The following is a 17,374-nucleotide window of genomic DNA, read 5'->3' as shown; positions in this document are numbered from 1 at the left end:
TACTAGGCTAGATTTACATGCAAAGATATTTTTAATACACGTTTCGCAATTACTACCGTGGCTATCACAATTCGAATATCACCCTGGCTGTTGGCAGTTTGCATCCATTAACGGATTCGTGCTCCTTATACAGTAGATTCAACCTCGTTGCCGTATATTTCAGGCTTTATTTACGTTACTGATTGACGCTAGATAAATCATATAGCGTCATCAGTAGTAAGCATTAAAAAGCTGATTATACGCAGATTAACGAGGTTGCAGGGAATCTTATTTGTTCGAATTACAGAGAGATTTGAATTATAGAAAGTGTCTTAAGTGGGTTTCCAGTTGAAGGGGAAAGAAAATAAGTTCGAACTATAGAAAGATTCGAATAATAGAAGTTCGAATAGGTTTACTGTACTATCTGCGGTTTTGTAATACTCATTGATTCATACTACACGTTATGGCAAATCTTGATTCTGTGCACTTTCAGCGTAAACAAAAGCAGCAATGGTAATCATTGCCAGGGATGGCACTGACTATGATGGCCGATGGGGATGTACCGCATTAGTTAAAAGTAGTTGGAAAGGGAAGGGAAGATCATAACTTTAAAACATGAAAAAAGTTAATGAAAGAGTTTCAAATCGTTTATTTATCCTTCTCAGAAAGAGTTTCTTCTAAAAACATAGCAGAAAGAATTACAGTTGACGCTCTCTAATTTGAAGTTCTACTATTCGATAGGCTCCTTGTTCGATGAAATTTAAAGTCCCCGTCAACAAGGAACTCTCATAAAAGACGCTCCCTTATTCGATAAGCTCCCTTATTCGATGAAAATCCAATTCCCATTGAAGATCGAACTAGAGAGCGTCAACTGTATTTATAATTTGACATCTATAGTAACATATACTTAACGTTAAGCTTTCTCTTAAGAGGTCACAGTTTTTTCCTTTCCACCATTTTGTAACCTGATTAGGGTAAAACAAGCAAGCAAACATCAACAGAAAGGTAACAAAAAGTTTCCGAGAAACTCGTTCATGAACTCGATGACCCCTATTGTTGCGGACGTTAAATGCACAGAGTTTAATTCGAAATTCGAGTCAAAAAGTTTTCTATTTATATTTGACTGTCAACCGTCGATGTTGTGTGTCAAACAGTCAGTTAAAAAACCAAAAACCGTTCATAAGCAAAAAGGAATCTTTAGTGTTGAAGGGAAATCATGGAGCTTAAACTACCTTGGCTTTTAGTGGTTTGTTTTGGTTGTTTGTCTGTTTATAATTTCTTGCGTGATTTAGAAGCAGATTCGAGATTCATTAGCCTGGAAGAAAAATCAGCAGGTAAGACTTTGATAAACTTGTGCCTGAAAATAGATCCATTGATATAAGGGAGTGGTCATAAAGTATCTACTAGGGGGAATGTTTTTCCCACCCTTAGCAAGGAGGGGGTCTATATTAGAATAAGGGGTGTCAAAAATATATCAACTGGTTAGGGAGACTTGAGAAATTTTTTCGAGGATATCAAGGGGGTGCGAACTTTTTGTGGAATTTTTGAAAATATCCTCTACCTCTCCACCCTATTTCGGACCACTCCCTAATTTTTTAGCTTGATTTTAGGTCTTAAAAGACTGTAAGTTAAAGCAGAAGTGTTGGTTGAATATCGGACAAAGATTGTTTATCACCTTGGAAGATAGCCTTTTGAGACAGCGAAATCTCTGCAGTTGTCACAAAAAGAGGCAAAAAAAATTTCGGTCTCCTTAATGGTTCAAGAAGATATGATGCAAATAATCCAAAGTCTGCAGGAAGCACCCCTCATCACACCGCGCTAAATGCTTTGCCATCACAGTAAGGAAACGGCCAAAATTTATAGATTAGCGCCATCACAACAAAATCTTTTTTGGAATCACACCATACAAACAGTCTTGGACCTCTATTAAGAGCCGTACAACTCAAAAAAAGATTATCGAATTGAATGAACCTTGTTGTAATCTCGCAGGGGTACGGGGTCAAAGTGACAGACCCGCTAGCCGATTATTACAACCCCTTCTCACAGACCCGGTAGTATTTTTTCAGCCAGTGGGGATAAAAAAAACAGACTGAAACTCAATGGGGATTAATATCCCCATATTTTTTTATGGCTAGGGATTTCAATTCTTATGTTTTCAAGTCAGAAAATTCAGCGGGGATGGGAAAAATAATAAAAAATTTGCAGTGAAGATTGATTTATTTGATTATTTTCAGTGGAGACAAAAATTGAAGGATAAATTTCGACCGGGGACGATATTTTGGCCAATTTTTCCAGTGGGAAGGGGTCCCAGTGGGTCTGTGAGAAGGGTATGTATTATCATAAAAATCTAATCCAACCTAATAAAACTAACTAACGTTTACCATAACATATAGACGATGTTATCGTCCGTTACAGTGATAGTAAAGGCGGGAAAAATGGCGGTATGGCGTTATGGCGGTACACGGAAAAAAAAATCGGCGGGAGAGTTTCGAAGAAACGGCAACTCTACCGACTGTAAACTCTTTTCGGTAAAAAAATCCGTTTGCGAATGTTCTTCGGCTTTGGGCTTTTTTCTTAGATAGTGATTGGTCTTAGACTATAGCATAGTCTACATAACATAATGAGCTGAACAATATATAAGGTTATCTTGGACAGCTAGAGAAGTGATATGATAGTACGGAACAGAAATAAAAGACACTCTGACTTAGGGAGCGGTCATAAAGTATCTACTAGAGGGGGGTGGAGGATATTTTGAAAAATCCAAAAAAAATTTCGCACCCCCCCCCTACTAAGAAAATTTTTACGCGAAAAAGAATTCATCCAGATGCGGTACAAAGAGTATTATTTGTTTGTATGACAGTTTTTTATGTCAAAATAAGGTAAGGGAGATAGTTTAGCGCTGTTAAGTTAAAGTATAACAGGGTTAAGACAAGAATCATCAAGTGGTTTTCTCTGAGCTTCTGTAAAATTTGGAAAAAAATACGGCTTATTTTCCCCAGTAGCGACCTGGCTTAATTCTCTGGGGTTGCAAACTATGAAATTGGCGCCCCTGGTATTTTTTGTCCTTACTCGCGCCCTCCATTATTAAGTGAAAATATTAAACTGTAAGAGCAGTATGGTTGAAAGTAACGCCCGGAATCTTTGAGTCAAGAAACTTGGAATTTGTTTTTTTTAATTTTAAATGTTAAGGTGTTTTGACATTAGCAGATGCTAAGGAGGCGCAACCTAGGTTTGCGCCAACAGGTCAAAATTTCAATATTTTCCACCACCATTTTAGCTAAAATACACTTTGTTTTGACAAATTTCTTTTAAGAAGTACTTTTTCAAACCACTCTGATGAGCTGTGAGAGCCACTAATCTACTTCCCTCACCTAGCTCAATGTTACAAATCAAAAGGGCAAGGCGATGATGCCCAAATAATGGCAATATGAAATGTACATATATCGAATAAGATAAATTATGAGTTGTCGGCCGTAAGGCCGAAAAATTTTTGAAATCTTCAAATGTAAAACTATGAAATTAGACTTCCTACATTTTCTCTTGAGTTTCCCAAAAAAAATTGGAACCCCCCCTAAACCCTCAAAAAAAATTTGTAACCCCCCCCCCCCTAAACCCTCGAAAAAAATTTCGAACCCCCCCTAGTAGATACTTTATGACCGCTCCCTTACTGACAGTTGATTTTAAATTTTGATTTCATAGACCATGGCAGACATCGAAGAGACACCGGAACAGAAAATTGGCAAAACATCTTAAACCTGGATACATTAAAGGAATTCGTTCAAAAGCATTCCAACGAAACATTTCAAAGGGAAATTACACACGTGTTGGGGCAATTGATGTTAAATTTTCCTGCAGATAAACTGTGCAAAAATTTCATGATTCGATGTGGGAAAGGTAGCCATTTTTGATATCAGTTTCTCAAGTAAACATTTTTTCATAAGAACAAACTATATAAGAACATAAGGCTTCGACTGCTAAATATTAAGACAAAATTAAGAACGTTTTAAGGCTTAGGATATTCCAAAAAAATCTCATTTCTCAGGAAAATGGACCAAAATACTCACAAAATGGCGAAATTATAGTAATGTTTAAAACTCAAAAGTTAAGAACAATCCGAAGGCTTCAAAACTTTTGGATGTGAAAAGCGTGTAATATAATACTGCGCTTGAAATGAAAACAACTGTTGTCAAAAAAACACTTCAAAAGCTGTCAAAAGCTCTATAGATTATTTCTAAGTGACCTCTTTAAGATTGGATTGCTGTATTTTGTTTCTAATTAAAGTACAGTTGACGCTGTCTAATTCGACGTTCTACTATTCGATTGGCTCCTTTATTCGATGAAATTTAAAGCCTTCGTCATGAATACACTCTCGTAAACGACGTTCCATTATTCGATAAGTTCCCTTATTCGATGAAAATCCAATTCCCCTTGAAGATCGAATTAGAGAGCGTCAACTGTACTTTGAAGAAGGAGTAATTTTGTCACGTGGAAAAATCTGCACTGTAATATGATTTAGAAAATTCAAAACAAAAAAAGATTCTCACCAGTGGATATCCAAAAAAACAAAAAAAACACAACAAATTCCTTCATGAAGCTGAGAGAATTTCAATGATCCCCAACTTTTGTCCAAAGCCAGTTTTTGAGCAACAATCCCGCTAACCAGTGGAATTGTTTTTGTAGATAAATGTACAGAGGAAAAGGTTGTGATTGCTGGAGATCAAGAAATTGGGAACAAGGGAAAAACAAAATGTATTCGTGGTCCACCTGTAAGTAAAGTTATCTCATTTTTTTCGGAATTTCTTAAAGGTGCACTCTTTTCGTTGGATGCTTGAAAACCTTGGTAATCATTTCTAGACGAGATAGTGGTTAGACATGACGTAATTTATTAAAAGGTCTACTTTGAATTTGAAGAGCTTTTTCGATGTTTTTATCAAGGATAGAAATCCCAGATGGAATAGAAGACATAGAAAACGTCAACTGGACAGATTCTCGTCTACAGACAAAAAGTTGCAACATTGAAATCATTCATTTCCCATAGGTACAGTTTTGCATGGTCCCTTTTAAAAATTTCCAAGCATTATCTATTACCTAAATTTATCTTTATCCAATTACATCACTTTCTATTTTAGGGTCCACAAGGTCCACCTGGTCCACGAGGACCTAAAGGGTCGAAAGGGTTAGGATTAGAACCACCAAAATTGGTTCAAAATTCACTAGGTGATCGTGTAGTTAATTTGACAGATTCGACAACTTTTGAATGTACATTTTTTGGCAATCCAATACCAACAATATCATGGAGAAGCGTCGCCAATAATGGTCGAGTCAGTTCTACTGTTGACAAAGAAAAATCAGAGATCACAACCCAATTGACCCTTAAGAATATTTCATGGAATGATCAAGGACCTGTTGAATGTCGTGCGAAGAGCTTACTTGGAGAAGATTATGGCTCAGGAAATCTTTCTACGTTGTGTAAGTATACTAACGAACGGTAGTTCCATTTGGATGTTTTTTAACAAAATTTGAGTATTGGGTAGATATGACATGATGAAGGGTGAGGTCTCTGCTGCCTTCATTTGTGATACGGTATTTTCCACATGTTACCATGAAACAAGGTGACCATATCTGCACAGAATAGTTCGACTTAGTTCATAGAACCGAAGAGCTGTCTCTATCTGTTTCATCTATCGTATGGTAAGTAGAAACCATAAAAATAGTGGAGAAAACATCCTCCACATTGCCCGATGATGGCAATGTAAATCTCGTTATCCAAGCCACGATAAACTTCCGATATTGATAAGCATAATTCACTTTCTCATTTTTTACTCTAATTTCGTCAATAGTGGAACCAGTGATCCACATGACAGAAACTTTGGTTTTCGCACCAAACGGAGTTAATTTCCAGCTACCAGAATGCAAAGTTCGTTCAAATCCAACTGCTACAGTTACATGGAAAAGGATCTTCTGGTCGATGCCTGTCGGTCGTTTTAATGTTCAAGAAAACAAGTTGATGATCAATAATGTGCGCTATTCAGATGAAGGATTTTATGTCTGTGAAGCTGAAAATTATCTAGGTATCAATCATTATTTTTAGTACTAATTTATTGTTATGATCCTGAGGGTCCACATACGATACTGCAAAAAAAATGTATGGGCTGAATATTTAGGTTGTTGAATATCTTTCCTTTTTTTTCGTTCTGGCATGTTATATCGCGTTGTCTTCGTTTCCTTTATTGATTTGCATTGAAAAATAACACTTTGTCGGTGAATTCAGCAGAAAAGAATTAACTGACCCTGGTTTAATGAATATCTAAACAAGCAGAAACCTGAAGAATAAAATGTATATAGTATGATAACCTTCTCTAGTTTTGTTCCAGGCTAACAATCAAATCAAAGGAAAGAATCCGATTCATTTTCCATCTCCATATTCCCAGGTAAAGATAAAAAGACAGTACAACTGAAAGTCAAAGGATTTGAAATGTATCACTCGTCGCCATCTTACATTGCTTCCATGACAACTGACACAACAAACGTTACTTGTTCCGCATACGGAAACACCAAAGAAATGACCGGTACAATCAGTAAATCTGGACGGAATATACCGGTTGTGATTGAAAAGCGGGAAGATAACTTGTTTGTGGTAGCAGCAGAAATTACAGAGGATGGGACTTATGTTTGTACTATCGAGTATGGTAAAGAAAAAGTTGAGAGCGCTTCAGTTGTGGAATTCTTTACGCGTAAGTTTTGAATTCTTAATTCTTCTTATAATTTAAATTTCAAGTGCCTCGCGTGCACTAAATTTCAATACAAGAAATAATATAACTGAGTATTGTCAACGGAAGCTGTTCCAGCAAAGTTTCTGGTAAAAAATCGACGGAAGACCTTACGTGAGCATAATATGTAAATATTTCATTTTCATCAATTTCAGTCCAATCGAAAATCTTCAACAGCACTCAAATCGAAACCATTCGAAGTTGGTTAGATGAAGCTGGTAAACTTGGCAAATATGAGCCATGCTTCACCTTGTCTACACCTTCAACCAACTTCTATCAACCTTCTTACTGCGGAGACAAATCAAATACTATTTCATTGATGCAAGTTAAAGACAAGCTCAGATACGGACGGGATCGTTACGGCAGATATAGATACGATTGGGGGAGTATTTATGGCGGATTCACTGACATCCCATGGAATAGTAAGAAAATATACACACCCAGCTGGCACACAACGTTGTTTCAACGTTCATCTAACGTTAAAATGGACGTTGTGAACATTAGATAAACGTTAAAACAAAGTTGTTTGCCAACTGGGCAACTTTTACAAAATTAAACAATACACAGCTTCATGTAAAAAATTCCTTAGCTATTTTACTTGAAAATCTCAGTAATGATCTAAGATTCAACATCGTCTCAAAGAGCTGGGCATGTTTTATACCAAAATTTCCAAATTTTACGCAGAACATACAATGAGCCAATTTTGGGTCCAAATGGCTCAAATCACATCGAATCAAAAGTCAAATTTCGAAAACTCAGATGTTGACAATCTGAACCATGTTAAAAAAATTCCCTTTTTAAGCATTTTTTGCTGACGTCAGCCTTTTTTAGATAATTTTGAAAAGATTCAGATAAGAACTAATTCGAGGTCATGAAAGCGAGTACTATCACTCATGTTTCTTCGTCCTTCTGTTGAGATATTGTGAAATAAAAGTGGGTGTTTTTATGTTGAGTCAGCATTTTTTACATATTATTCGAAAAAGAGCATAATATTAAACGGTCTCCGTCGTCGCAAACGTTGGCTATATAAACTGCTTACGCTTGAAATAAATCTCTTAGTCAGAGAAGCATATGGAAGAATTGTATATCGATTTTTATATTTAATTTTAGGATATTCATCAAGAGCCAGTAACTCAACATTCATCTTTGACCTCAATCAAATGGAGAAATATCCTCTCCGCGATACAGCTTATGCAAGATCAAACGCCGTTTGTTATTACAATGGATATGGGCCTTGTTTTGGTTCGACGGATCTCTACGTGCGTTCAGGGTCATTGGGAAATAAAGGCAGATGGGTATTCCAAGACGTCCCAAGTATTCAAACCGGTCGTGAAGTCAGAATGGAGGTCTTTTACAAAGTTTAAACTAACAACAAGATTCTTTTTATATGTACTTTTTTAGCAGGATTTCAGTTTATTTTCATTGTCCATTGATGTTCTCAATTTTTATTTTGTTAATTTTATAAGCTAATCTTAAAAATAATTTCTTTTGAAAAAAAAATATAAGCCTTGACAATAATGAAACGTATTAAGGGATTTGATAACAAATCATACTCACATTCGATCCTTTTGTCTCTGGACTCTCATAGGATAGTTTCTTATGCTTCAACTATTTGTCACTGTACTGTAGATATCTCAAGAATCACAGTTTGAAGTATACAAAGTCCATAATCATAGAATAATTTCTACATTTAGTGTATACTTTTACCATCTAAGATATCACATCAAAGTCTAAATCTCTCAACGTTCTCAACGTTTTTATATCAAAGTCTCATGTCACTTGACATAAACCCATGAGTATCTTTCTTCCAATTAACAAAGTCCCCATAATTTATCTCGATCGTAATCCGTAGTGGCTGAACACCACATAAATTGTTTTTTGAATTTCTCTGTCCCCTTCGTTGTACAGGAGCGATATTCTTTACCTTTGTAAAGGAACGGAAATTTGCAGCAAGCACCGTCAGCTGTACCCCCATGTGACAGATGCAAACATTCGTCGTCTAAAATTCAATATAGCGTTACTATATAAGGTTTATGCAAAAAGCTTCCAAAGCTTGTCTGCTCTGACTGACGGCCAGGGAAACTTCATATGTAACTACTGTTTTTCCTTGACACTGAATGCTAAGCAGGTAAGCTGTACGCGCATCGAGTTGTGAACCAAACTTAGAGGTTGAATCCTAAACTTGCAAACGAGGCTGGACTCTAAATCTTCTAGGTAGGTCACCACATTAAATAAGACATCAGAGACGATTGAAGCTTTTTGATCAAAGTGAATTTTCACCTTAAAGATTCAATTAATTGAAAGAAAGAATATCAAAATGTTTTATGAGATGAAAACTCACACAAACTAAATAATACTACTGGAGGACAGTCGTTCACAGAAAATACATACCTAATTTACAGCTTTGTACATCGATTCGTTTCTGCGAAATAAAGTTGATTTTACAAATGACGACATTATTTAGATAATCACTTTCCAACGCTTTCCGTAACGGATTTACGATAACACGTAACGTATACAATCCATACTCGAGATCTGTTACATCGATCCATTGGCAATCGATATTGAATTTATAATTATCAGCACATCCAACACTTATTCCTTGGTCACCCTTCCCAGTACAATTGTAACGTTTTGAAACACTGTGGTCACACATGCTATCTTCTAAACAAAAACTTGCTTTTTGACCTTCAGATCGTTTGCGTCCTTTACTGTCTGTAAGAAGAGAGAGAAATATCATCAGTTAATGACCTGTTCCATTTAATATATTCATACAGGGGGAGGAGGGTTAACAAACCTTTCAAAGCCAAAAAATAATTCATGAGAATGTCTGCCCCCCCCCGGAAAATGCCAAAACTTGCAAAAGAAAACCTTGGAAAAACTCTTATTCATACCTTTCAGGCTTAAAGCGAGGTTGGACAAACTAAAATCAGCATTCTACCCCTAGAAGTTTAAAAACAACCTTTTATCCCTGGAAATAAAAAAAAAACATTCCCTTAGATCCCCTAAAATTTACCTCCAAATAATCAAGAAATAGTAATATAAAGAAAATGACTGCCAGTTACAAAAAATGCATTTCAGTAAACCAAATAGAACATTAAAAAAAAAAACACGAATTCAATTATATAGGATACCAAGCTTTGATGTAAATAGAAAGTGAATGATCTCACCGACTAGATCGTAATCAGCAAATCTTTCCATTGAATGAAAATGTGAATGACAATCATGCCATTCCCAGTGATTTTTTGCAATGTTCGGTCGGAAATCTGTTGTTCCCCGATTCCAAAATCGGGATGTGAATCGGATTAAAGTACGTTCGAATAAGAATGGATAGGTGATGTAATTCTTTGCTGTGTTTGAGAGACATTTCTCTTCAAAAGCACATTGGAGATTTACAAGGGATACTGATTCGATACGCATTGATTTCTTCATTTGACGATAATCCATTACAATGTCAGGAGCATCTAAATGATTTAGAATGAAATAAGAAAGATATATATTTAAAACTAATCGATGCAGTAGAGTCTCCACAACTCTAACACACACGGAGAACACAAATTTGTTCGAGTTAAGGGAATTTTGAGTTATGGAGGGAGGCTTATAAGGCATTGTTAACTTAAGGGACTATTTGTTCGAGTTAAAGAGGACATTCAAATTATAGACGTTCGATTTAAAGAGACTCCTTTGCACTAATTCATAACAAGCAAAACTGCAAAAAATTAGTCCCCGTAATTTATTTGACTTCGAAAATTAGTTACTTTGAGAGAATAAAATTTGAGAATTTCAGTCCCTTAATATGGTGTTTTAGAAAGAACCTCGAAATAATAAAATGATCTATAAGCTAAGCTACCATAATATTTAGTCAGTTATGAAAATAATTTTGACATTTTTCAACCTTTGACCGTTGAACCATTTTACAATTTACTATGAAATCAAAATAGGATAATATTTTACAAATTAATTTCCTAAATAATTTGCCACAAGACTGCCGGCAAAACAGAAGACTTACATCGGGAGCATTCGACAGAAGCCATTTCATAATAGCGACATCGTCCCGTCTTATCTGTTTCGTGATGACAGTACTGAAGTCGCAATTCATCCCCTGAGCATTTTATGTTGTAGAGCCCTTTTCGTCGACTTAAACCTAAAAATAGAAAAGAAGCAAAGTTCCGTCTCATTTTCTTGCTTTTTTATGAAAATTTGAGAAATTCGAAACCACCTTTCGAAAAACTGTTGTATGTATGCTATTATTGATTGGGAATTGAATAGAAAAAAAGTTAAGATTATGTAGCAATATATAAACAGCTAAAAAGTTCAGTCAAAGATGGTTCAAAAGGCTACCTACCCACTTGAGTAGTTGTATGAGAGTGATGGCGCGGCTCTATGCTTTTCTAACTCAAGCCTAACAAGTGATACTTTTATGGACCTACCTGGTTATGCATTTAACACATATATAATTGATATCTACGTGAGCATGAACGATAAACAATCATTCAGAACACAAATAGTGACGATTTATTAAAATTAGTCGTTTGTTTCTTATAAAAAAACGTTTGGAAACCAAAATTTCATGCTCTTGAAATATTCTTTCATATTCAAGACTTCGTGAGCATAAAAAGACATTTATCTCATCAAAAAATTGAGTAATTTGGCTAAGAACATTGACGTATGCTTATTAATAGTGATTCTTATAGATAAAGATGCGTTTTTTGAGCTGAAAAGTATTTTTTACAAAAATCTGCTTGACCCATCTTTTACCTACTTTCATGCAAAAAATCAGAAAAAAACAACGATCCAATATTTCACAAAGTCCAAAAGACCCTTTTTTTAGCCGTTTTTTGGCCCAAATTTGCCCAAAAACATTTTTTTCGAAAATCGGGCTCAGTCACATTCGAGGGTTTATAGTTATGCATCTTTGTGCAAGAAATCATAAAGAATGAAAGAGCCAATCTCGAGAAAAGCTAATATCTAAGTAATTGATAATATGCTTATAAAAACATATCGAATTTTGCCAGTTTTTCTATAAAAACACACCAAGCAACCAAAATTTCATGTCTAAACACACATATGCTTCAAAAGTAAGCCCTCGTGAGCAAAAAAAACATCTATCTCGTAAAGAAATCGAGTAATTTGACTAAGAACATTGATGTATGCTTATTAATAGTGATTATTATAGATAAACATGCGTTTTTTGAGCCAACAAATCGTTTTGCAAAAATCTGCTTGAGCTATCTTTTACCTATGATGGTACCCTACTTTCATGCAAAAAATCAAAAAAATTTAATGATCCAATTTTTCACAAAGTCCAAAAAACCCGTTTTTTAGCCGTTTTTTGGCCCAAAAACATTTTTTTCTTCTCTAAAATTGGGCTCCGTCACATTCGAGGGTTTATAGTTATGCATCTTTGTGCAAAAAGTCTTAAAGAATGAAAGAGCCAATCTCGAGAAAAGCTAATACCTAAGGAATTGATAATGTGCTTATAATAAAATATTGTACTTGGCCAGTTTTTCTATAAAAACACGCCAAGCAACCAAAATTTCATGTCTAAACACACATATTCTTCAAAAGTAAGCCCTCATGAGCAAAAAAAACATCTATCTCATAAAGAAATCGAGTAATTTGACTAAGAACATTGATGTATGCTTATTAATAGTGATTATTATAGATAAACATGCGTTTTTTAAGCCAAATAAATTTTTTTGCAAAAATCTGCTTGAGCTATCTTTTACCTATGATGGTACCCTACTTTCATGCAAAAAATCAAAAAAATTTAATGATCCAATTTTTCACAAAGTCCAAAAAACCCGTTTTTTAGCCGTTTTTTGGCCCAAATTAGCCCAAAAAATTTTTTTTCCCGAAAATCGGGCTCCGTCACATTTTGGCCACCACCGTTTTGCACCTTTGTACCAAAAATCAAATGATTCCTATGATTCAATCTCGAGAAAAGCTGGTAACGAACGGACAGACGGACAGACGGACGAACGGACAGAGGTGAATTTATAGGACCTTCACCTCACCGGGGTAGGTCCAAAATGTATACAAAATTTTACCATATTTTGAAGTACTGAATCCTCGAATAGCATAGCCAAGACCAGCTTGGCGGCACGCGACTTCGGCCTCACGGGGTCCGAACCCCATTCCACAAATACCTTGCCAAACACCATCAGTAAAAACTTCAAGGCGACCTAAGCGTTGGTGAGGTCCTCCAATGACTCGAAGCTATAAAAATGAAATTCAAAATCATAAAAAGAGGAAATTTCACTCCAAATTTCTAAGGGCCTGATACGTGCAGGGTTGAAAGGGTACGCAAGAAAAAGATCAAGACAAGTTTTGTCAAGACAATGTCATGCCAAAGTAAGAAATGATTTAGTAACAGTTATTACAAGCAAATTAAATTTTGAAAATTTCAATTTCACCGCTTTAACTTTTAGGTGCTTCAGCAGTCTTGTTAAGACTAAAAGAGAAGCTAGCAACCTTGTAGGTAGTTTCAACGATTCAATTTTATACACCAAATTTCGTTTCACAAAATCTTCATCATCTAGAAATCTTATGGAATTAAATCAAAGTTTTACCTTTCCTTCTTCTTGATCACCAGTATAGGGAAAATGACATTTGACGCCCGCATCTTCAGGGTGTCCACAATCACCCACGCCCCAACCAAGATGGCTGCAATTGTGAATATTCTTCTCTGTACCTAAACACATCACTTGGTCAAGCCAAACCTGAAGGTGTAAAAGAAGGTTCACCGTAAATTATTTAACCATAGGCTAAGTGTAAAATGTTGCGAATAGGGCGTTGTTGATCACCTAGGCAGAAGTTGAATCTAAATAAAAAGATACAAGCTTTTGCAACGACTTAATTCAATATCTAGAATGAGATCGTTCCAAAACTTAAGCATTACAAGCTAACGGGGTTTTTAATGGTTTTGAAATTTTCAAATTTGAACGAGAAGAAAGAAGGAAAATTTAATGGTATGAGAATTTTTTTTTCATTTACTGATTATATTTTGGTACCAAATTTGTAGAATTTTTAGAAAATTGGAGGAGATTTGGATCTAAAAAAAAATCTTCAAAGTTAAGTGATGCGTCATATAGTCATTGTGTACTTGAGATAAAAGTAGTGACAGAAAAACAGTAAACAAGCCCTTGGGCTTCTTTAGGCGTATAAACTTTAGAAAGAATAAAGAATTGCGAGGTCGTCAAAACTTGGAAGTCGTTTGAACTTAAACAAAGAAAATTCCATTCACCTTTCCAACTCCTTCTCCAAACCCAGCATAATGAACAGCCTCAAAGGCTGACCCGAATCCCATTTGTCGACAAGCCACGTTTGCATCAGTGATATCCCACCCATCATCACATATCGTGCCCCAACGCCCTTGATGGCGGACCTCAACACGCCCTTCTGAATGGCGTGAACCAGCTCGGAATCGAATGTTGTGGTTCTAAAATTAAGGAGAAACTGAATTTGAGGAGCAGAACAACCCCAGGTATTTTTTCAATTTGTCTTAAAATCCAGGAGTCTTGGATCCTTATTGAATTATAGGGCTAAAAATAGAAAATGGTAGCGATTGCAGTATATGTTATAAAAATTATTCAACATATGTAAAAAAGTAAAAAGAGGCTACTCTTACGTTAATATCAATCTTATCGAAGCGTGAACCTTTGATGAATGGAGATCTTTTACAGGTCAAATAAACAGGTTTCGATTTGCAGGTATGTTTCTTCCAACCTGCATGATGACATTCATAGAGAGTGGATTCCATTCCATTACAATAGACTTTGGTCATCCAATAAATATCGGTCGACTTTTCCTTGTATATTAATCTAGTTTGCTTATTGAATTCCGATTCCTAAGAAAGCAAAGTAATTTGAAATGGTTATTCAAATACAATACCACAAAAGAAGTTCAACAATTTCTACAATCTCCACGCCAGGCGACGTTTTGAAGATTTTAAAGTAACTATCAGCGCATATCCTAAGATAGATGTTAATTATAGATGCATTTTGATTCATCTCAAAATAGACATCTGGAAGTCAAAAGCGATTAAAATCAAGAAGTAAATGCCTATTATGCGCAAAGCCTCGCTCTTACATCAACATCAGGGTATCCAAGGTTACCACAAGCAACAAAAGACTCGACACCAGTCCACTTATCTGCGCATACTCCACCCCAGACTCCATCGATTTTGATCTCCAAAAATCCTTCTGATATGAAACCGTGTTTTGAGGGTCCAATCAATCGAAGTTTGATGAATTCGCCCTGGAATATAGTAAGCCAATTTGAATAGTATTTCTTAGATACTGAATGTCCTGAATCAACTGTCCCACTCTAAAATACGTTCATGATACAAGCCATACAAAGTTATTCAACATTAAAAGGCCCAAGAGGAAAGAATGAAAATCAACAAAGAAGCGAGAATGGTGTAATCCTTTTGCTTGGCAATTACGATCACTAGAGGCCATATCTCAAACTTAAAATTGCACGGAGTAAATAGTTTGTAAAGCATTGTGGGACGAAGAAACTCGTTCGAATTAAAGAGAATCTCCTGTACTATGAAAGTGCATAGAAATCATAAAGCATTCGCAAAACATACCTCTTGGCCACTGGCTATAGAAGGAACCGGTTTTTTAACGTCGACATCTGCCACATTAGTACAAACAACGCCAGCTAATTCCGTGCCATGTTTACAGTTATGCGAGCCATACGACCGATGACGGCAGGCATCTATATCAGGTTCGCTACCCCAACATTGCACGTTGTCTAACCAGTACGAACTGTTATGATTCCTCTTATAAGTGCTCCTAGAAAAAAAGATCAAAGAAAAAAAACCTTATTGAACATTGTGATAGAGCCAGGCAAATTTCATTCAAATAGCATCAGCATCAGCTTTCTCATTACCATACATGCACAATCATGTGTTTAGATTTTTCATCTATCTTTGGGATCAAAACTCTCCTAGAAAGGTCCAAATGGGTAATAAAATGTTAAAAATGCTAGAGGTGGACCGGTTGTGAAGGGGCTATAACTTTTGACCTAGATAATATAAAAATATGGATACTCTCGGGTGCCTAATAAACGTACAGACTAAAATAAACGTACATGGGAGAGAATAAAATTGGAATTAATAAACGTACAGGCTGAAATAAACGTACAGGCGAGAAATCAGAGCTAAAATAAATAAACGTACAGGCTAAAATAAACGTACAGGGAATAATCTACCAAATTTTCAAAAGTAGAACATCCAGGTCGAAACGACTGACTTAAGTCAACATATCTTACTTGAACAAAAAATAACAAATTTTTCCAGTATGAATTGGGCGATATTGGGTGAAAAAAAATAAACGTACAGGAGAGAATAAACGTACAGGCGGGAAAATTCTTCAGAATAAATAAACATACAGTTCTTAATAAGTTGCGTACAGGCGGGAAATTTGACACGAAAAAAATAAACGTACATGTACGTTTATTAGGCACCCGAGAGTACACTTTCGAAATCTGCATTTTCAAATTTTCAGTAAATTCTAACTATCTTATATCAAGCCGCCCAAAATTAAGTTTCCAACGAAGTTTTACTTTAAGCTTTATCTTTAAGCCATATGTACAAAGTTCTTAAGCTAATATTCAACGAGGAGGTTTCAAAGTCTAGATTCTACGACAAGGCATCATATATGTGAAACGACGGGGTGTGGGGCAGTCAAGGTAAATGACCTACCGTACGTGCGGCCTCTAAGGGTACTCTTCCAAACTTCCCAAAGTGCACTGTAAAGGGCACTCTAAGGGTGTAAAATCTAGAAAATCTGACCATATTTTGCCTGTAGAACGGCAAAAAATATTCAAGAAAATGCACCCTTAGGGACGGTTTCTCGCCCAAATTTACTCAATTTTTGCTAAATTTTATCCGCACTATAAGGTCTAATTCGAATTCCTAATTTTGGGCCGCACGTACGGTTGTTTTGAATCGAGTGCCCCTCCCCCCACGGATGTGAAAATTACCTACCATTTTAAAGAGCAGAAAAGCTAAGAAAATGAAACAAGAATTTCTTACATTCGGGTAGCTATGATAGCTTTTGTGAATCCAAGTTGCCGGCAGACGACTTTAGCATCACGTATATCCCAATAATCATCACAAATATATTTCCATTGTCCTTTGTATAAGATTTCCACATTTCCTTCAAAAGGATTCTCACTGCCGGATAACCGTAGTGTAGTATTTACATGGCGCGCATCGCTGGTTGAGAAACAAATAAAGAAAATGTAAAACATCAAGAAACTTAACATGTTGTTTCTTGCCTTCAAGCTTAAAGTTTTTAGTTTTATTGTCAATTTCTCATTTCGAATTAGAGGAAATCTTATAGATATAAAAACTTTTTTCATCATGAAGATAGCTTACATAATTTGTATATAATTAAATTTAGTAATCCCACTTACACGGACCAAATATAGTAGTCACCGACCTAAGAAGGAGAGTCGTTTGTTTCCATATTTGGTGGAATGAAGGAATAGAACCCTCCATCGCATAAATGTTGAAAAGCATTCTGGGGATTGACCAATCACCCTCTTGAAAGAGGTGTTAATATGATGAAGAAAACCACTCCATGATATTTATAGTAAATCTGTGGCAGATT

At 35.8% G+C, this 17,374-nt stretch overlaps 2 protein-coding genes across 2 annotated transcripts; one reads left to right on the top strand and one right to left on the bottom strand.

Annotated features, from left to right (window-relative positions):
• Positions 1–982: 982 nt before the first annotated feature.
• On the top strand, positions 983–8,276 carry LOC136822534 (uncharacterized). Its single transcript, XM_067078800.1, has 8 exons — positions 983–1,313; positions 3,679–3,873; positions 4,660–4,745; positions 5,109–5,448; positions 5,820–6,050; positions 6,411–6,713; positions 6,905–7,171; positions 7,860–8,276. Exons 1-8 carry the CDS (start codon positions 1,196–1,198, stop codon positions 8,111–8,113), a joined length of 1,794 nt encoding a protein of 597 aa, XP_066934901.1. The 5' UTR covers positions 983–1,195; the 3' UTR covers positions 8,114–8,276.
• A 6-nt stretch (positions 8,277–8,282) lies between these two features.
• On the bottom strand, positions 8,283–17,021 carry LOC136822533 (lysyl oxidase homolog 2B-like). Its single transcript, XM_067078799.1, has 11 exons — positions 16,795–17,021; positions 15,343–15,550; positions 14,841–15,008; positions 14,380–14,598; positions 13,996–14,190; positions 13,322–13,471; positions 12,800–12,968; positions 10,759–10,893; positions 9,920–10,213; positions 9,141–9,464; positions 8,283–8,748 (listed from the first exon to the last, which is right to left on the bottom strand). The coding sequence occupies exons 1-11, from the start codon at positions 17,010–17,012 to the stop codon at positions 8,561–8,563; spliced, it is 2,268 nt and encodes a 755-aa protein (XP_066934900.1). The 5' UTR covers positions 17,013–17,021; the 3' UTR covers positions 8,283–8,560.
• Positions 17,022–17,374: the final 353 nt, after the last annotated feature.

The sequence above is a fragment of the Clytia hemisphaerica genome, unplaced genomic scaffold (genome assembly GCF_902728285.1).
Source record: "Clytia hemisphaerica strain Z4C2 unplaced genomic scaffold, Clytia hemisphaerica genome assembly, whole genome shotgun sequence".
In the NCBI taxonomy this organism is placed as follows: domain Eukaryota; kingdom Metazoa; phylum Cnidaria; class Hydrozoa; order Leptothecata; family Clytiidae; genus Clytia; species Clytia hemisphaerica.
The sequence above is the reverse complement of the archived record's forward strand: the minus strand, read 5'-3'. Positions and strand labels throughout refer to the sequence as shown.